This window comes from Myxine glutinosa, chromosome 2 (assembly GCF_964187855.1).
Source record: "Myxine glutinosa chromosome 2, kmMyxGlut1.1, whole genome shotgun sequence".
Classification (NCBI taxonomy): domain Eukaryota; kingdom Metazoa; phylum Chordata; class Myxini; order Myxiniformes; family Myxinidae; genus Myxine; species Myxine glutinosa.
In genome coordinates, this window is record NC_136262.1 from 170,406,334 (window position 1) to 170,428,439 (window position 22,106).

General features: G+C 41.8%; 1 protein-coding gene across 3 annotated transcripts in view; it reads left to right on the forward strand.

Annotated features, from left to right (window-relative positions):
* POLR1E (RNA polymerase I subunit E) overlaps window positions 1–22,106 on the forward strand; it is a 56,284-nt gene that overhangs the window by 13,721 nt on the left and 20,457 nt on the right. For all 3 annotated transcript variants that reach the window (XM_068106791.2, XM_068106792.2, XM_068106793.2), the window contains exon 6: window positions 19,697–19,841. In XM_068106791.2, the coding sequence (XP_067962892.2) occupies window positions 19,697–19,841 (145 nt within the window). The remainder of the gene's footprint in view (window positions 1–19,696; window positions 19,842–22,106) is intronic.

Below are 22,106 nucleotides of genomic sequence, written 5' to 3' on the forward strand. Positions count from 1 at the left end.
CAACTCTTCCTCGCCTCGCAGCATTATGGCAATTTAATTCCAATTTTTTTTTTTTTTTTTTTTTTTTTTTTTTGTATACAAGATCGAGGCTCGTGAAAGAGCGAAAATTAATCACACAGAAAGACAAACAGACACATAAAACAAATAACATCGGGAGCGGTAGACAAGATGGGGAGAGAGGGGGAAGGACACAAACACAACATTTGAGAGCAGGGACCGAGAGACATGGAGACATCGAGAGATCTGTGGGAGGGAGAGGGCTTTGGGGGGGAGGCATGTGAAGGGGTTAGGCATGTGAAGGGGGGGAGGCATGTGAAGGGGGGGGGGGGTGGGAGAGGTATAAACATATGGACACTGCCAGGATTTCCATGGTTACTCATGCTATTTTCTAGTTCCGATTATCTAATAATTCGACATGAGTAACCTTTTAGACCTAACGTGACAAAACTTGCCATGCATCTGACCCACAAATGATGTGAAAGTCTGTTTCTATAAAGAAAGAAAGAATATGATTGCTAAATTCAGCACAAAGTTCAGCGGTCTGTGTGGGTAGCAAGAGAAGGCAAAACAAACAAAACTAGAATGGCACTCGGTGGAGTGCATACCTCGGCCAGGCTGGACAGTTTGTTTTGTATCCCACTGATAGGCCGAATCCACATTCAGATCTTCACCAAAATCGAATCGATTCATCCTTGTCACGCACCCAACCTGTCCACCAGGTTTTGTCCAAATCCGTCCACAACTTTTTGAGATATCGTGCCATACAGTCACGTGAAAAAGTAAGTACACCCCATGTAAAGTTTTGACTTTTTCAACATATTTCAACATACAGCGATTTGATCTTCATTTCAACAATATTGAGAGATAAAGATGATATAATATAACAAATATCATGAAACATTTACATTTTGTAGTCCATTGTATAATTTAAATAAACATAAATGCAAATACCGCATGTGGAAACAGTAAGTACACCCTTGGCTCTAATAGGTGGTATTGCCCTCTTTGGCAGAAACAACCTCAAGTACGCGTTTCTTATAACTGTCTACCAGTCTCTGACATCGACTGGGAGAAATTTTTGCCCACTCCTCCATGCAGAATTCTTTCAGCTGTGCGATGTTTGAGGGGTTTCTTGCATTCACAACAACAAACAACAACAGGCATTTTAAGGCCATTTTCCCTGCAAGAGCGGGCGTTAGCCTTGCGGTCCCCATGACAATGTTCTCCATTTTGCCCTATTTTCTGCATCTCCCCTTGTTAACCCCCTTGCCTGCATTTCTTCTTCGACCATGTTTAGCCAAGTCTTTCTCGGTCTTCCCCATCCTCTACTTCCTTCGACATTCATTTCCATCACTCTTTTCAACCAGTCACTTTCATCCTTCCTCAACACATGACCAAACCATCTCAACCTGTTTCTCTTCACAGCATCCATCACAGGCTCTATTCCCATCATCTTTCGCAATTCATCATTTGTCTTCCTCTCTCTCAATGATACTCCACACATCCACCGAACCATTCGCATTTCCACCCTTTCCAGCCTTCGTTGCTGCTCTACGTTCATTACCCATGTCTCACTCCCATAAATCATAACACTTCTCACACATGCAGCATACACCGTTCCCTTCAGCTTCAATGACACTCCCCTCCTCGTCAGCACGCCACTCAGTTCCCGAAACGTCTTCCATGCACATCTCACTCGAGCAACCGTTGCAGAGTCTGATCCACCTTCTCCATTCAGCATGTCTCCAAGGTAACAAAATGTTTTCACACCTTCCAGCTTCACACCATCTCCAAGATCCAACTCAACATTTCCTCCATCTGCAGCTCCCTCTGTGCACACCTTACACTTGAATGTAGCTGTCATACTGGTTAATGACCCTCTCAAACCACTACATTTTTGATGAACCCACTCAGCACACATTGTACATTGAATGGAATTCACTCCGACACCCTTCCTGCACATAGCACACGGCCACTTCCCAGTTCTTTCTACCTCACCACATGCTTTACCACTTGCCATCACCTTCGTTTTTCTGATATTCACCTTCAGACCTTTTGTCTCCATACATTCCTTCCACTTGTTCATCTTCTCCTTCAGTCCATCCATACTTCCTGCAATCAACACCATCTTGCATGCACAGCTCGTTTCAAATCCCCCCACAACATCTCGATGGGATTTAGATCTGGGCTTTGACTTGGCCTTGACTTGGCCATTCCAGAACCCTCCATTTCTTTCTTTTCAGCCATTCCATGGTGGATTTACTGGTATGTTTAGGGTCATTGTCATGTTGCAAGGTCCACCCTCGGTTGAGCTTCAACTTTCCGACAGATGGCCTCACATTATCCTCAAGCATACTCTGGTACAATGAATAATTCATAGTGGATTCTATGATGGTGAGCTGCCTAGGCCCTGATGCAGCAAAGCTGCCCCAAACCATAATATTTCCACCACCATGCTTTACAGTTTGTATCAGGTTCTCGTGGTCAAATGCTGTCTTTGGTTTTCGCCAAACATGTCTTCTGGTACTGTGGCCAAATAGCTCTACCTTTGACTCATCCATCCAGAGCACATTGTTCCAGAAGTGCTGGTCTTTGCCTCGGTGTTCATGGCAAACTTTAGTCTTGCCCTGATGTTCTTTCTGGACAGCAAAGGTTTCCTCCTGGCACACCTCCCATGTAGATCAAATTTGTGCAGCCTCTTTCTTATGGTAGACTCGTGCACTTTGACATCAACAGTGGCAAGAGCTACCTGTAGGTCCCGTGATGAGATTCTGGGGTTCTTCGAGACTTCTTTCAGCATCTTGCGGTCTGCTCTCGGGCTGAACTTGCTGGGGCGGCCTGGCCTGAACAAGTTGGCAGTTGTTTGGAATCTTGTCCACTTGTAGATGATCTTCCGGACAGTCGAATGATTGATTTCAAATTCTTTGGAGATCTTTTTAAATCCCTTCCCAGTCTCGTAGGCATCTACAACCTTCTTTCTGAATGCCTCAGAGAGCTCTTTTGATCTAGGCATGGTGATGCCGCACACTTCAACAACAAAGAGCAAACCAAACTAAATGTCTGAGGTTTAAATAAGACAGGTTCCTCCAAGATCCTCTCTGACGATGTTCTAATCATTTGCACCTGAGCTGGTGCACCTGATTCTAATTTTAGGTATTTGAAGTAGTGATAAATGTAGGGGTGTACTTACTTTTTCCACATGTGAAATTTGCATTTATGTTTATTTAAATTATACAATGGACTGCAAAATGTAAATGTTTCATGATATTTGTTAGATTATATCACGTTTATCTGTCAATATTGTTGAAATGAAGATCAAATAACTGTATGTTGAAATATGTTGAAAAAGTCAAAACTTTACATGGGGTGTACTACTGTACGTACTTTTTCACGAGACTGTATATCGGTTTTAGCCGAATCACTCAATGGTGAAGAATCACTCAAAAATTCTCGGATCCATATTCGGATTCAAATCTTCACCAAAATTTAATCATTTAGTCCTTTTCGCATACACTACCTCTCTGTCAAATTTCATCCGAATCCATCCACAACTTTTTGAGATATCTTGTTCACAGACAGACGGACAAACAAACAGACAGGGGTGAAAACATAACTTCCATCCATCTTCGGTCATGGAGGTAACAATACCACCAACCTTTTAAAATACCTGAAATGGTAGTTGATCCGCTGTGCATAAAAAGAAGAATTAACGTTTTGGGCTTTACCCTACGTCAGGCCAAAGAAAGAGGGAATGGAGCGGGATACCCAAATGAACATTAACTTGTTTGTTGACTCCTTTAACATATATCTCAACATGCATGTATAATTCCCTCCACAAGCAGTTTACTGCAGAGCGAGTGGGAAAATAATATTGAGCTTACCCTTTAGGCCTGGCAGTTCCCAACGGATCTGCCGATCGATTAGTATGATGAGACCTGATTGGTCTGCCCGTGGCCTGTTGGTTTTGTGGAAGTGTAACTCAGTGTAACTTATTGATTGGCACTGGTAACTCATTGATTAAATCTGGTAATGAAGCAGAATGTGCACGAACATGGTAATCTCTTGAAACACCTGGTCACAGCCCCAGGCTGGAGCACCCCCCTATTGTTTGGTAAATGGAACTCGCAGCAGGAGGGGGGCTTGCTGGTGCCAGGGAGGCGACCAGTAACGTCAGCGGAGAAGGGATTACGATTTCAGCGGACAGAGGATTAACTGAAGTGTGCCGATATAAACAGAAGGGACTTTGAGCCAAAAGAGCACTTGCCACGATAACTCCTGCTCGACGGAGCGAACGAGCGCCCATCATCAGAACCTCTGCCCGACGGGAATGGCGGAGGAACATCGGCCGAACGAGAAGGACCATGCGGATAGAGTGACCTGGTCCATTGAGTTAAACGGTAGTTATTTGGTATTGGAATGAAAGTGAACAACCAGTTAAATAATAAAGTCATGACCTTTTGTAAAACCTGTGTCCGGTCATTGGAGTCATGAGTCTCCCCCACCATTTCCCCTACAATCTGGAGGCACCGCTGGAATTTCGAGTGGACGTCGCCAAGGTAAGCATGGCGTCTCGGGGATCTGTCCATTATGAAATATGAATTCTGAAGATGGTAGGATTTGGTGTGTGGGACTTGTGATTGTCCATAGGTAATCCAAGGATGGAACATTGACAAACGGTTTTATCTATTATTCGTGTTTTTTTTTCTCTAGCGATCTGTAAATACGGGTTTTTTCGCTGTGTAAATAAATGCGCCAGTTCGTCTGACACGCGTCACTGAGAAACGCGCGTCTGTAGGCTTGCCTGCAGTTGGGACCGTGTGTTGGCAAGGAGGCGTACGTAACGATTATCCGAGGAGTGTAACAATTTTTGTAAAATATGTATTTTTGCGCTGTCTAAGTAAAATGTGCCAGTTCTGACATGATAATTAAAAAACCCTGCGGAGCACGGCGAACGGACCGACCCATGAAGTGCACCATGGGGGCGATCTGTTTTCCGAGGTCTGTAGGGCACGTACATTCGTACACTAGGGCGCGTACACCTGTTTGCACACGCACATTTGCTTAGCACTTGTAAACGTACCCCTGAGCTGCCCGCTCAGGGTGTGCGATTAAGGCAGCGGGCAATGGAATTTTATATACAGATATTTTTTTTGCACTTGCTCAAAGCACGCGACTTGCTCGGCGTGCGACAGGGAGCCGGGAAATCGGATTTATATATATATAAATTGAGGTAATATTGAGTTATGGAATTAATTGCTTTCAACAATGCAAAGGGTGACAAGATATGGGATTTTAATGGGATTTTAATGGGATCGGATTTTTATCTATCTATAATTCCAGTAATGTGTGTGTGTGTGTGTGTGTGTGTGTGTGTGTGTGTGTGTGTGTGTGTGTGTGTGTGTGTGTGTGTGTGTGTGTGTGTGTGTGTGTGTGTGTGTGTGTGTGTGTGTGTGTGTGTGTGTGTGTGTGTGTGTGTGTGTGTGTGTGTGTGTGTGTATGCGACCGCTGTTTCTCGACAACTACCGGTCCGATATACTTGAAACTTGCCAGGTATATTGCTGGGGACCCGAGGATGTGCCTTTTCAAGGTTTGAAATTAATCGGACAAGTGGTTCCCAAGGTATGGTCACCGTACTCGCAAGCCGTTCGCTTTGGCTTTGCGAATGGACCAAACCATTTCATGTAAATAGAGGGGGGGGGGTTCTGTGGTCGTTACTGGCTTTGCGAATGGACCAAACCATTTCATGTAAATAGAGGGGGGGGGGGGGTTCTGTGGTCGTTACTGCCACGTGGTTTCAAAGTTTTTTTTTTGTTGTTGTTTGCACGCATGTTTTTTTGCACGCACGTACGGGCAAGCACGTACGGGCAAGCACGTACGTGCGGGCACGTCCTAGTATATATAAATTGAGGTAATATTGAGTTATGGAATTAATTGCTTTCAACAATGCAAAGGGTGACAAGATATGGGATTTTAATGGGATTTTAATGGGATCGGATTTTTATATATATATATTGAGGTAATATTGAGTTATGGAATTAATTGCTTTCAACAATGCAAAGGGTGACAAGATATGGGATTTTAATGGGATTTTAATGGGATCGGATTTATATATATATATATTGAGGTAATATTGAGTTATGGAATTAATTGCTTTCAACAATGCAAAGGGTGACAAGATATGGGATTTTAATGGGATTTTAATGGGATCGGATTTTTATATATATATATTGAGGTAATATTGAGTTATGGAATTAATTGCTTTCAACAATGCAAAGGGTGACACGATATGGGATTTTAATGGGATTTTAATGGGATCGGATTTTTATATATATATATTGAGGTAATATTGAGTTATGGAATTAATTGCTTTCAACAATGCAAAGGGTGACAAGATATGGGATTTTAATGGGATTTTAATGGGATCGGATTTATATATATATATATTGAGGTAATATTGAGTTATGGAATTAATTGCTTTCAACAATGCAAAGGGTGACAAGATATGGGATTTTAATGGGATTTTAATGGGATCGGATTTTTATATATATAAATTGAGGTAATATTGAGTTATGGAATTAATTGCTTTTAACAATGCAAAGGGTGACAAGATATGGGATTTTAATGGGATTTTAATGGGATCGGATTTTTATATATATAAATTGAGGTAATATTGAGTTATGGAGTTAATTGCTTTCAACAATGCAAAGGGTGACAAGATATGGGATTTTAATGGGATCGGATTTTTATCTATCTATAATTCCAGTAATCTCTGTTTGTTTGTTTGTACGTTTGTACGTTTGTACGTTTGTACGTTTGTACGTTTGTACGTTTGTACGTTTGTACGTTTGTTTGTCTGTGACCGCTGTTTCTCGACAACTACCGGTCCGATATACTTGAAACTTGCCAGGTATATTGCTGGGGACCCGAGGATGTGCCTTTTCAAGGTTTTAAATTAATCGGACAAGTACTTACCGAGCTATGGCGATTTAGCCGTTCGCCGTTCGCTTTGGCTTTGCGAATGGACCAAACCATTCATGTAAATAGAGGGGGGGGGGGTGTTCTGTGGTCGTTCGCTTTGGCTTTGCGAATGGACCAAACCATTCATGTAAATAGAGGGGGGGGTTCTGTGGTCGTTCGCTTTGGCTTTGCGAATGGACCAAACCATTCATGTAAATAGAGGGGGGGGTTCTGTGGTCGTTGCGAATGGACCAAACCATTCATGTAAATAGAGGGAGGGGGGTTCTGTGGTCGTTACTGCCACGTGGTTTCAAATTTTTTTTTTGTTGTTGTTGTTTGCACGCATGTTTTTTTGCACCCACGTACGGGCACGCCCTAGGATGTTTACACACACACACCCCTACACAAATTTTTTTTTTTTTTTTTTTTTTGGCAAGGAACGGGCACCCACGTACGGGCACGTCCTAGCTTATATATAGTACGGGCATGCCCTAGTATATATAAATTGAGGTAATATTGAGTTATGGAATTAATTGCTTTCAACAATGCAAAGGGTGACAAGATATGGGATTTTAATGGGATTTTAATGGGATCGGATTTTTATATATATGTATATATTGAGGTAATATTGAGTTATGGAATTAATTGCTTTCAACAATGCAAAGGGTGACAAGATATGGGATTTTAATGGGATTTTAATGGGATAAATATAGAAGATGTTTGTTTTTGTCAAGAGAAAGTGACAATTGGCGGAGAAGTCACAGAGGCCGGGTTTTGGGCCTTTGACAGCAGAGAAATTGAGTTTTGACAGCAAAAGACTTCCAAATAATGGTTGTGGCAAACAGTGACTTCTGGGATGACAGGGGTGTGGGGTATTTGGCATCGCCAGACTAGCTTATTGGTTTAGGAATGTTAAGAGGTCATTGCAATGTGATAATTACTTGTGATCATTTGTTGTTGGAACGTTTTGGGAACATTTAAATGTTGGGTTTTGCTAACGTTTCCACAACGTCGCTACAACGTTTCACTTTCGTTGTTGCAACGTTTTGCTCCAACGTTTTGGGAACATTCAAATGTTGTGTTTTGCTAACGTTTCCACAACGTCGCTACAACGTTTCACTTTCGTTGTTGCAACGTTTTGCTCCAACGTTTTGGGAACATTCAAATGTTGTGTTTTGCTGACGTTTCCACAACGTCGCTACAACGTTTCACTTTCGTTGTTGCAACGTTTTGCTCCAACGTTTTGGGAACATTTAAATGTTGGGTTTTGCTAACGTTTCCACAACGTCGCTACAACGTTTCACTTTCGTTGTTGCAACGTTTTGCTCCAACGTTTTGGGAACATTTAAATGTTGGGTTTTGCTAACGTGTCCACAACGTCGCTACAACGTTTCACTTTCGTTGTTGCAACGTTTTGCTCCAACGTTTTGGGAACATTTAAATGTTGGGTTTTGCTAACGTTTCCACAACGTCGCTACAACGTTTCACTTTCGTTGTTGCAACGTTTTGCTCCAACGTTTTGGGAACATTCAAATGTTGTGTTTTGCTGACGTTTCCACAACGTCGCTACAACGTTTCACTTTCGTTGTTGCAACGTTTTGCTCCAACGTTTTGGGAACATTCAAATGTTGTGTTTTGCTGACGTTTCCACAACGCCGCTACAACGTTTCACTTTCGTTGTTGCAACGTTTTGCTCCAACGTTTTGGGGACACTCAAATGTTAAGTAAATCGGATAAGAATTCACGAGTTATTTAATTATTAGCGATTAATGAAGTACTTATTTAATTAATTACATTTCTTATTAAATTACAGTAATTACCTGAGGTAATTACAGTAATTACAGTTCTGGTAATTACAGTAATTACAGTAATCATTACAGTAATTGCAGTAATCTTATTACAGTAATTACATTACATTAACTCAGGCACCTTTTGAGTAAGGAAGCTGATATTTGGACATGACACTGACCGAGTGATGTGGCTGTCAAGGAAAATTTTGATTTATTGATTAATCATTTAATAAATTAACTCGTTGATTTATAAATGACTTATTTAATTAAAAGTCCTCAGAGATACATCTTCGGATGAAATACTTGCAGATTGGTTATGCTATGAGCCAATTGATTAAGGAAAATATTTTGTGATGGCCATATTGGCAATTTCGTGGCCATATTCGTGGCAACTCAGTTAGTGCCACTGCACCTTTAAAATGCATCCCTGCGTTCATTTTTCGATCGATTTAGTTGAAATTTTGAACAATCGGATCTGGACTGTCGTTGTTAACGACTCTAGCATGCACTCGTCCAATCAGGATGGAGCGGTATGGTCCCCGGATCATCACTGCCCGCAGTTTTTAATTAATTTTACTTTTTCTCTTGGTCATATAATTTTGAAGACATACATGCATGTCATGATATAGGAAATGTTTGTTCTGTTGAACGGAATAAATGTTGTTTATTTTTTGTGGGTGTGTATTTTTGTGTATTTTGGATATATTTTCACGACTAATTCCAGTTAACATCCTGCAAAATTTGCTCGTTTTCTGGCCGAGTCGAAATTGCGTTGAGTTCCTATGGCATGCGCCATTAAAAGCGCTGTGTAATGGTTGAGCTCCCTTTATTTCGTTTTGGTCATGCGGATGAGCAGACAAAGTGACGAATGCTGCGGCTGGAGCAGTAGAAGCGATGTTTTTTTTAATTGAAATGATGTAATTTAATTCAACGTGGTAGGTGGGCAAAACCGCAAAGCATACCTCTTTTAAGGTGTGTTCAAACCCATGAACATTTCAGCAATCAATACGATGCTGAAATGATGTAATTTAATTAAACGTGGTAGGTGGGCAAAACCGCAAAGCATACCTCTTTTAAGGTGTGTTCAAACCCATGAACATTTCAGCAATCAATACGATGCTGAAATGATGTAATTTAATTAAACGTGGTAGGTGGGCAAAACCGCAAAGCATACCTCTTTTAAGGTGTGTTCAAACCCATGAACATTTCAGCAATCAATACGATACTGAAATGATGTAATTTAATTAAACGTGGTAGGTGGGCAAAACCGCAAAGCATACCTCTTTCAAGGTGTGTTCAAACCCATGAACATTTCAGCAATCAATACGATGCTGAAATGATGTAATTTAATGAGTAATTTAATGAGTAATTTAATGAGTAATTTAATGAATAATTTAAGGTGTAATTTAATTGTGTAATATGGTCGACCTTGGGTTTGTTTGGGTTTTGTTGTTTATTTTTGTGGGTGTGTATTTTTGTGTATTTTGGATATATTTTCACGACTAATTCCAGTTAACATCCTGCAAAATTTGCTCGTTTTCTGGCCGAGTCGAAATTGCGTTGAGTTCCTATGGCATGCGCCATTAAAAGCGCTGTGTAATGGTTGAGCTCCCTTTATTTCGTTTTGGTCACGCGGATGAGCAGACAAAATGACGAATGCTGCGGCTGGAGCAGTGGAAGCGATTTTAATTGTTCAATGATTATTCGATATTGTTATGACTTATTGTCAATAGGTATACTAAGTGGCCATGAGGTAGCCTGTTGCTATGTACAGTTTTATTCTATTGTTGATTATACCACATAGCTGTGGTGATAAAGGAAATGTTCGTTTTAAATAGATGATTATGATAGGACCATGACTATAAAATCATGATGATTATTATGAAGGATATCATAGGGTTCAAATGCAGAATGATTGCATGAACTTGGGAAAGAACTTTCAAGCCCTATGGGATAAATTGGGTGTTACAAGCGATGGAGTTTCAAAATTTAGCATGATTGAAGGAATTTTACAGTCTTATTTCAGGAGTTTTACGAAATTTATATTGCCAAGAGATTTGGGTACTATTAAAAAAAAAAAAATGATGAGATATTTTTCCCAATGAACTTTAATATCTGCCATCCATTTTGGCTGTCTCACGAATGAAGGATGAGTTGCCTTTAGTGGTTGCAAAGAAAATTTGTGGAGACCAGGCAAAATGGGGAAATGTGTCAGATATGACCCTAGGACAGGACGGTGATTCATCAATTGACATGAGGTACGAACCAGAGGTGACGACCGATGAGATTCGATCTCAGTCAATGGATGGACCTGTCCTGACATCATTGGGGAAAGGGCTTATGCAAGGAGTCATCCAAAATGATTAATTTGATTTATTGATGAATATTGATGAATTAATTGAAATTGAATAATTGATTGAATTGTTGATTGATTGAATCTAATTGATTGAATTTAATTGAATAAATTTAACTGAATAAATTGAACTGAATAAATTGAATTGAATATATTGATTGTTTGATTGATGAAAATGCGGTCTCAAGAAAGAAGCTTTGATATCTTTGTGAGATATTATCAATGTGAAGACAACCTTGGAAAATTGAGCAAGGTGGTGAGTTTATATACAGATATATATGTGCGGTTACCATTGTGTGATTTCCCCGTCAACAGAGCGGACACCTGAGGATTCACCCATTTCATACTGACCCTCCGGCTCATCTGCAAATACTGATCTGTGAGATTGGATTGTGCAAAAGCCACAGGTGAGGGAGGTTCTCTGGAAATCACCGTTTGAACAGGTGGAGAGATCCTTCCTGGAGGTACGAGTGAAGCTTTAGAGGAACAAACTACAACACATCCAACGCTACTTTGATAAAAGGCAGAATGGGAAATGGAGCCTGCAAGAACACACAAGGACAACCAGAGATTCCACAAAAAGGTACTTGTACACATCATATGTACGACCGTTATGGTGCCGAAGCTATAAGGCAGGTCGAGAATTGGTATTTGTGGACAAAGGGACATGATGAGGAGTTTCCAAGAGATGGTACATTTGAGCGAAGTCGATTGGAAAGATTGGAACAAAGATTGAAAGCCAGGAAGAGACAGAATCTAACGGTAGACTGGCTTGCATTCCATCTTTGGGATGGTGAATCCAGACAACGGGAACAGCAAGAATGGATAACGGATCTAGAACTTAAAATAAAAAGGATACAGGATACAGTGGAGGAGACAAATGCACAACTGCCCTCGAAATTAGGAATGAAAGTGACAGTTGTCCCATCTGATTTCCAGTTGTCTCCCCAAAAAGGACGGCACAGATAATTTTTTCGTGTTTCAGGAGATAACGAGAGATTGCAGTGGCAACTCAGGGATGTAGAGATGCAGCCCAGCAATACAAGTGCACAGGTGCACAGACCAGGCAACGACAGAAACCGGTGTTTCAAGTGTGGACGGATGGGACATTGGAAAAGAGGATGTCCGTATACCAAAAGGAAGACAAGTTCATAGGGTAAACCAAGATCAAGGGTACCAGTGCTGACCGATACCTCAGACAATGATTAGGCCTTCATTGCGACAAATCCCAAATGACGATTGGCCTCAACAAATTAGATTACTGGACAAACATGAATAACTGTCGATGATTCTTGGGTCTGAAAAGTTGTCGGAGCAAGAATTATTCATTTTTCTTTTGCTTGTAAGCAAATTGATAATTAATTGATCAAATGCCGAAATTGGATCTTTTATGTTGGGCACAAAATTTTAAATTTACAAAGTTTGGAACAATTGCTTTGCAATTTTTTTTGGCAAACCAAGTGACAAGAGTCACATCATGACCAGGTGGGAATTTCGGACTATTGTTCCACACGAATGATAGGTCAGTGGTCGACTGACATACAAATGGGTGGGTAGTCAAATTTGGATAAATTATTGTGAGAACTGAAAGGGTAATGTCAATGTGACGTCATAGGGGTTTTCTAAGAATAAACTTTTTGGTCCATTTGTGTATTAGCGCTTATAAAATTGAAGGACAAATTTTGAGAAATTGAAATAAAGTTGACACCCATCCGGATCTGTAAATAAGGGTTCCAACGCAAACAAATACGCATAATGCATGTGTGTGTGGGTATTTTGTGTGTCAGTGTTTTTTTGTTTTTGTGTATCAATCTTACAAGATTGTTGACACCGACAGTGTGCCTTGTCTGGAAAATAGATAGTTCCATGGGGATGGGATCGCATATCGAGAGAATTCGTAAAATAAAAAATAGAAATATAATTTGATTATAAAAATTATCACTTTTGTCAAGGGAGATGGAGAATAAAGATTTGATTTGCTGAGTTATGAGCAGCTATTCATTAATAGTAAAAATTGGGAGTAATCTTGGGATTCCATTGTGATCGAATTTATATGAGAATCAAAGCTATTTATGGATATGAGCTTCATAAAAATGTGGGAGTACAAAATTAGCCAAATTTTGGAGAGGTCTTACACTGACTTCCCAGAGTACTCTGCTCATGGATTTTTTATATATATAAACTTGAATTTTATCAGCATATAAATTGTGCTGTATGTATGGATGTGTTTTAGGCATAGATGATATGGGAAAATAGTAAAGAAAATTTTGCTGGTTTGAACTATTATGAGTATTTCAGTTCTGGAGTTCAAACAAAGTCACTGGTTAACAGATGAGAAAGGATAGTAAATAAATTATTCGATGCTGGGTAAATTAAGTACGATATTACTAAGACTTATGAGAGCTATTGTTCTTCCTTGCAGCAGTGGAAAATTATTGGAAAAAATTAGATCCAACATCATGAATCTATAAAAAAAAATGTGATAGGGATAATATCCTCAATTTGTACTAATTATTTGATTGTGGGTAAAGGAATTAATTTATCGTAGTGGATTGTTAACAGCAGCCTGAAAATGTCCTGAGAGTGTGCATCCATGTAATCAGAAATCCCAGATTTGTTTTTACAAACAACATTTTGGTAGAGGTCTTGTGTGGACGAACACTTCCTTGGTAGATAAAAAACAGTACTGCATGCTGGCAGCCACTTTTGCGGCCAGTTAGGCCAAACAAATTGAGAGGAAATTGTAGTTAAATACGTAAGTTACACATGGCTATTTGAAAAAAAGGAAATTTGTTGAGATGGGAAACATTTTTCGAAGGTTTATTAAAGTGTTATAATATGACATGTGGCAAGGCAAACTATTGGATGGGAAAATTAGATCTGGCTATAGAATAAATTTATTGACCCCTTGAAGTTAATTCTTCGAATCATTGTTTCACTGGCATTTTTGTTCAAATTGGAAATAGTTTGGTAGAGCTTTGGTTAAAACCTTTGGTTGCGGTATCTTGGAACAAAATGATAAACCATAGGAGATTGATAAGAATAGAAACGAATATGGACCCAAAATAGAAAGTTGGATTCATGCCTCTCATTGCAAGCAAGCACATGGGGCTAAGGTGGACGATCCCACAGAAAATGAGGCTGCACCTAGCAGCCCAGCAGAACATTCAGTGGCAGATAAATGATAGTCGTGATTTACAGTCATTTGAATTACATTTTAACACCCCTTGCATTGATAAACATTACATTTTCAACATGTGATATTCCTACTTGGGATAGTGACATTTATTTGCCTACATGACATACAATTACCTGCTGATATTAATACAACATGAGTAAAAAATGTATCACAACTACACTCATGATCAGGGGATTGAGTTCAACCCCGGGAGATAGGGGGATCAGGGTAAGACAAATAATCTGATTTATGTTACATATTAAGGGATTTTCTTTATTTACCTTTTAGGAAGCTTGTTAGTTTGGTATTGTTATGAATTTGGTAATGCAACATCTAGAGCTAGGTAGATCTGAATAGGTAGGTATTCGGCTGTCGTGACAGGGACTCTACATGTAATAAGTTATTGATGTTCAGGCGGTTGTCGGGGTAAGATGTATGAGTGTGGATCTACCTGGAGATTCGAGTGTTAAATAGTGAGGGATTAAAGGTAACGCCCCTGTGAGTATCACCTAGTAATCAAACCTTTGTCCATTATGGCACTGCAAACCACATAAACATTAGTTAGGTCCTTAGCGCAACATTAAATAATCCCCTTTCCCTGACAAGGACTTCGTATTAAATTGACAGGAAACCAGGTCAAAAACACCGCCATAATTGGCCGCCACCGTGTACACCTCAAAAGGCCTACAAACCTGGCCGGCACGTGTTATGCCAGGACCGCGGGGTCACGGACGGGAGATGTCAGGAGTCGCATGCCGCAGAGGGCGTGACCTGGGCGAGTTGGGAGGCTATGATTGGCTGAGGAGTGCGCCAATGTGACGTCATCGGCCACCAATATAGGCGACGGTCGGACGCCATTTCAGGCAGTTGAGTTGAGTTCGTGGCAGACGCAGGCAGGCACCAGAGAGTTTGAGTCGCAAGTCACACGGAGTTAGTTCGCCAGTTGGAGTTGGAGAGGACACGCCATTTCGGGCAGTCGCAGTCGAGTTCGAGCTTGGCAGTGAGCAATTGAGAAGCGAGTTGGAAGGACGAGACGTGCAGTCACACCTGCGTTCTCTCCGGTCCTGTCTTCGTGCTTTGTGTGGGGATCGACCTCGTGTGAAGCTGCTGGCTTGCGTTGGGTGCTTTGGAGCGTGGTGCACGGACCTGGTGGGCGGCGAGAGGATCGGAGCCTGGTGGAGCAAGGCCTCGTGGGTGCATCGGGGCCGAGCGGTGCCGGGGTGGACGGCAAACAATACAAGACGACAAAGACAGATAAGCTGAGCTCCTTGTGTACATTTTACAAGACGTGTTATTTTCGTAATTAATCTCCCTCGTTTGTGTTTGCTGTCAGTCGTGTGGGGACGTCCCGATTTAGGTTTATTAGAGTTATTAGATTTACCGGCGGGCTTTTTCACTGGCTTTACTTTTCCTAATAAACCCTTATATTACTTTTTGTACATAATATCTGAACGCAGTTTTCCTGGGTGTTTGATTTTAATAGATAAGGTTGCGGAGCCTTCGCTGCGTCCCGCCATTCCGCGCGTTGGTGTTGAACTTGAGTCCGCCATTGAGTGTTCGCCTCGGGAGTTAAAGTCTCGCAAATCGGTCATCCGTAACTGTGGTGTTAACCACGGTTACGTAACAGTATATAATGTTGAATGTCATCAACATATAATTATGTCATAGGTATGAATATATACAAGGAGTAGCAGACTTGTTTGTTGGTTTAGTAGTTATATTGGCAATTTTTTAGTGGTGGCTTGCTTGAAAGCCTTAGTGACGGTGTATTTGAATAAGGTAACCAACAACACGATGATAACGCATGAAGTGACAAATGAGGAAAGAAATGTGGAACCAGAAAAGGAAGACTTTTATGGCGGCATAAATACTGAGATTAAAAGATTAAATCAAGTGATGTTGCAAATGAATACAGTAGAATTAAGATAATGGCATAACGACAATGTTATGAGTTGTGTCAATTACAATATCAGTGAACTCATATCACCACGAGTGACACACTGTTAGGAAAAAAAAAAAGAGGGAAAAGAAAAAAAGTGGAGAGGAATTATGGTAATAATACATTATGCTTAATTTGTTGGTTTGGGGAAATTGTTGTTGGGAATTAGGTATTCCCGTTTGTGATTGTAATCATATACAATTTATTTTCTTAGAGTAGTGCTAAAATACCTGCATGAGTTAATTTTTGAACTATATTGTTGCGGATATGGGATTTGGCCTCCATATCCGCTTGTAAATATTCCCCTATTTCCCCAATACTCCCCAACTATCCCCAATCCCCCATTCCCTAGTCCCATTGTCTGTAAACAACACTCTGTAGAACCGACCTTCCCCTTTTTCCCCCATTAAATGTCGTGCCCAGGTTCACCGCATCTCACGTAGACAACTATAGGACATCTTGCTAGTTATTCTTAGTCTATGTCAGTTAAGGACTCGTTTCCATTAATTCTGACTCTTCGTTGCACCAGAATGTGATTGTATGGCACCAGTAGTGAGTTTAGGACCTCCCCATACCTCCTCCCATCTTCCTCATGAAACAACAACAACAACAACAACTACAACAACAGCGCGCGGGGAGTGTGCGTCCTCACTCCGGCTTGGTTAGCCGCCATTGCCCATGTGCGCCGACGGGGTTACCACGAAGGGGCTGACTGTCGGCCCCTCGTCAAGGGCGGAGCCCGGTAACCCCCCGCACCCAATAAGAAGCAACGGGCCGATTCCATCTGGGGCGGAGCTAACGAGCCGAGGGCGTGTCACTCCCCGCTGGATATACGCAGCCACTTACCGGACGTGACGTCAGATGCGCCCCCAGCTTGAAAAGAGAAGTCGCCACCTCCGAGCGCTGAGAGACCTCCCGCATCTCTGGACCGGACCGGGTCGATTCTGCCCCTGAGCCAAGGTGCACCTTGAGCCTCGACTACCTGCCCTTCCTTGCCATCAATCCCTGTGTGAGTCAGTTTTGTCCTGTTTATCTGTGGTCTGTCGGGGCTACTATAAGACCGTGATTAAGTGCCCACCTTCCTATGCTGTCCCTCTTGTCCTTGTAATCTAAACGTTCCGCATATCCCATATTATAACCTCCTCCGGAGGTCTTGAGAACTGTACCCCTGGTGTCGTGTCATCTAACCCAGCCGTTGTGTCCTTTCCTTAATTGATTTAGCATAGCGCGACTCGGCCAACGTTCGAGTATAATCGGGTAAACTGTGCAGACGCGGTCATACCAAACCGCTCGGTAAACTAACATCCACAACCGCGTCTGTAACAATATTAACCTGAAAGCAATTGTGGATGCTATTCTTAGTTTAGTAATAAAATACATACCTGATTGAATATTATTTGTGTGACGCATATAAATGAATATAACTTTTTGTGTTAAGGAAAAACAACAAATTGTTCGATGTGAAACTGTCGGAAGATATACATGATTATGCTGATTTCATGGTAAGATGTACCCTATCTGATTCAGGGTGTGCGGAAAGCAGATTCAGATGTGACTGAGCATAAGGATAAGACGAGATCACATTTTGAAGGAAGTGCTAACGGAATTGGGAAGAAGTTCGAGAAAGAAAATTTGTGGCTAAAAATGAAGTTAATCATGGCATACACCCTCTCTCTCAAAGAATGATGAAGACATTCTCCCGTGTAACTTGGAGATGAATGCTTACCTTCACCAAGGAAATTTATGTGACCATTTGCCTGGATCACACTGCAACCTATGAAAGAAAGGCGATCACTTACTCTTGTTCGAAGGCTTCGAACATTCATCACATCAGAAGTTGCAGGACAATGACATTTTACCCACAACCTCTGTGAAATGCGGGGACATATGTTATTACTTCACCAACTTCCGGGGAGCCAGCATGGAGCTGCAAACCAATGGCTGTGCCTTTTCACAACAGCTGTGCACGATTCTGCGGGCCACTCCTGGTATGGACTATGGATGACCTGAACACCATGGTCCCAACATCATTGTGGATGCATCCGGCATCCCTGTTCCACATCTTGCTGGCCAATCAACGTCACACCAATACTTGCTGCCCACTCACAATGAGGGAGGAGGCAAGTCGACTACAACTGGGTGAAGGCCTTGTTCAGGAATTACAATGGTTTACAGCAAAAAGTGGCAAGAATGCTACAAGGAGAGCAGGGTCAGTCTATGACTCCGCAATGTTACCACAACAGCGAAATCCTACACGAAATAGTGCAGGAGCTATGAAGACATTAGGAGAAAATGTTTCATACCTGGATTCAAACACAAGTGATCAGCCCTTCCTTTCAAACAAAGTCAACATTTGTGTGGAGGCAAACGTTTTTGCCAGATGGTGCAGATGCTTTACAAAACTTGAAAATGAAGTGAAATTGTTGTATCTTGGTGATGGTGAAGTGTTGTTTTGAAAATATATTTGTGATGCAAATGCAATAGATTGAACAATATGGAAGGAGTCAATGACCAACGAAATGTTTTGTGATTCTTGCAGGATGACGGTGTATGCCTAAGGGAATTTGATTACCAAAGTTATGATTATTTACTTATACTTGTAATGATGTTTACTTGCAGTGATTGATTATTTACTTATACTTGTAATGATGTTTACTTGTAGTGATTGACTGTTTACTTATTTTGATGTTTAGATTAATGGTTAATATAAACAAAAACAAAAAAAATGAGGGAATTGTGGAAGTGTAACTCAGTGTAACTTATTGATTGGCACTGGTAACTCATTGATTAAATCTGGTAACGAAGCAGAATGTGCACGAACATGGTAATCTCTTGAAACACCTGGTCACAGCCCCAGGCTGGAGCACCCCCCTATTGTTTGGTAAATGGAACTCGCAGCAGGAGGGGGGCTAGCTGGTGCCAGGGAGGCGACCAGTAACGTCAGCGGAGAAGGGATTACGATTTCAGCGGACAGAGGATTAACTGAAGTGTGCCGATATAAACAGAAGGGACTTTGAGCCAAAAGAGCACTTGCCACGATAACTCCTGCTCGACGGAGCGAACGAGCGCCCATCATCAGAACCTCTGCCCGACGGGAATGGCGGAGGAACATCGGCCGAACGAGAAGGACCATGCGGATAGAGTGACCTGGTCCATTGAGTTAAACGGTAGTTATTTGGTATTGGAATGAAAGTGAACAACCAGTTAAATAATAAAGTCATGACCTTTTGTAAAACCTGTGTCCGGTCATTGGAGTCATGAGTCTCCCCCACCATTTCCCCTACAGTTTAAAAGTATAAACATGTGATAGTTAAGTTGTTCTCAAATTGTTAAAATTGTTAAAGGCTGGATTGAACTATCTTTCGATTTGATTTTTTGATTTTTCAATGTCAGACCATGGATTTGCTGATCAGCCATTGCACAAGGGATGTATTTGAGGTAGCCTGAAGCTGTGACAACTTGGGAATGCTATACTCCAGGTTGACTTACTGACTGAAGCATTTGGCAGTCATCGGAGGAAACGAGCTCTTTCATCTCGTCGCTTGAATGTCGTGGGCAGTGAGAAGCTGGAGCAGGCCGTGGCAGCCGCGGCTCATCAGGTCATCGAAGAAAAGGGGGCTGAGGGTGAGTGATGCCACTGATTCCTTTTGAGCTGTTAACTCTCCTTTGGCTTGCAGAAAAAATTGCAAATTCCCCCAAAAAGCATGGGAAAACCTTTTTGATTTGTAATTAAATGGAATGGGATTTATTTGGTTATTAAGTGGAAATTTCGAAACCTTGAAATGGCATTTCAGAACTTAATCCCTCGACTTTGTCCAAGCGATCCAGATCCATTTTCAATTGCCATGCCACGTAATCCCGAGTATCCTCGAGGTGCACGGTATGCTGGGCTTATCCAGCGAACTACGGTTTAGCGACATGGGGGCAAGGTTGATCACACTTGTAATTCCCACACTCTTTGATCTCGCTTTGCCACAGACATGAAGTCAAACTCGTCTTGCCCTTTTTTCTGTCACATTTTCAAGCTGCTAAGACTCCACATGCTCACTGCAGCAATCCTACCACACCTCCACCGCAACACGTGTTTTCTCATTTACTCGTACGTATCTGAGTACCTTCACCAGCTTACCATAAAAAAATCCTCCAAGTAGAGCTTTCATTTGATGCTGCTCTTCTAACTGATATGATTACAATTACAAGATTGCTTGTTTTCTTGATGCGCTACGTCCATCTTAAACTGGCGTCGAGGTTTTGCTTCGTCGTAAAAGCATTTTGCCGACAAGGTTTTGCTTCTGGATGATTTGGAGATTGTTGTACTTCGTGTTTCCACTGCTCATCATGTGAAATATATATTTGAATAGAGTGGCTGAAGGATCACGAATAGAGGCTCATGTGCTAAATTAATAAGAATAAGAATTGTGATGACACAGTCATTCCATTTTGATATTACGAGCCCATCAGCAACCACCCCATCCTCTTGTCACCTGTTCATGTTAAGGTGTGGCTTTGGTACTCAAAAGGCAATGTTAACAGTGGAATACAGGTGAAATTACACAATTGACTTGTCTTGAATATGGCAAGCTATGTCTATTGAAGATCATTTTGAATGTGGGTAATCTGATTTGATGAAAAATATTGTAACAGTCACAAGGTCTCTAAGTACTGGCCCTCTTATCAGGCAGGAAGGGTGCAAGAAGTCCCGTGTCCGTCCTGCACTTGCGCACTCACCGACGATCGAAGACTGCCCAGCTGTAACAAAACTGCTGGCAGGGATAGCTGAGCGTAGTTTGTCGGTGACTCACTTTCAATATACAGTGCCATCAGAAAGTATTTACACCCCTTGACTTTTTCACATTTTGTTGTGTGATGTTACATACACGCCCACATTTACACCCCCACTTTGTTACATACACGTCAGGTGGGTCGACGACAACCGTTGACTACCTGCTGGTGCGTAGGCGCGATAGGGGGCACCTCCGGGACACAAAGGTGATCCCGGGGGAGGAGGCTGTTTCACAGCACCACTTGGTTGTCTGCGACATAAGGGTGAAAGGTGCGAGGAGAGCTCGGCGGGTGAAGTACCAACCGAGAATGAAGGTGTGGAGGTTGAAAGAGGTGACAGTGAGGGAGGCATTAAAAGAGAGGCTGAGTATGGTGGAGGATGATGTGGTTGAGCTTGAAAGTGGTTGGATGTCAATGAAAGATATAGTCTGTTGGGAGTCGTTGGTGAGGTATGTGGATGGACAAAAGGACCACCGAGGCACTCGGAAACATGGTGGTGGGATGATGAAGTTGGAAAGAAGATTGACGAGAAGAGGAAGAAGTTCAAGGAGTGGCAGAAGGCGAAGGGTATGGGGGCAGAAAAGGCAGAGCATGAAAGTTATAAGGCAGCCAAGAAGGCTGCAAAGAAAGAGGTAGCAAAGGCACAGGAGGCACGTAGGAAAATGTTCGGAGAGCGCTTGGATTCGGAAGAGGGTCAGAAAGCAGTATTCAGGATTCCAAAGCAGATAGCGAAAGAGAGGTGTGATGTGATGGGGGTGAGTTGCTTGAAGGATGAAGTGGGACAAATCGTTGTGGACCCAGATGGAATTAAAGGAAGATGGAAGAGATATATGGAAATACTGTTGAATGCAGAGAATGAATGGGATGGCAACATAGAGAGTAACCCAGTTTTAGGACCGGCAGAGAGAATAAGCGAGAAGGAAGTTGAGGAAGCGATAAAAGCAATGAAGAGTAGAAAAGCGGGAGGGCCGACGGGAGTTGTGGGAGATATGTTGAAGGCAGCCGGAAATTGGGGTGTGAAGAGAATGACAGAGATCTGCAATCTGGTGGTGAAAGAAGGCCGCATTCCAGTGGATTGGGAACTGAGTACCCTCGTCCCTCTATACA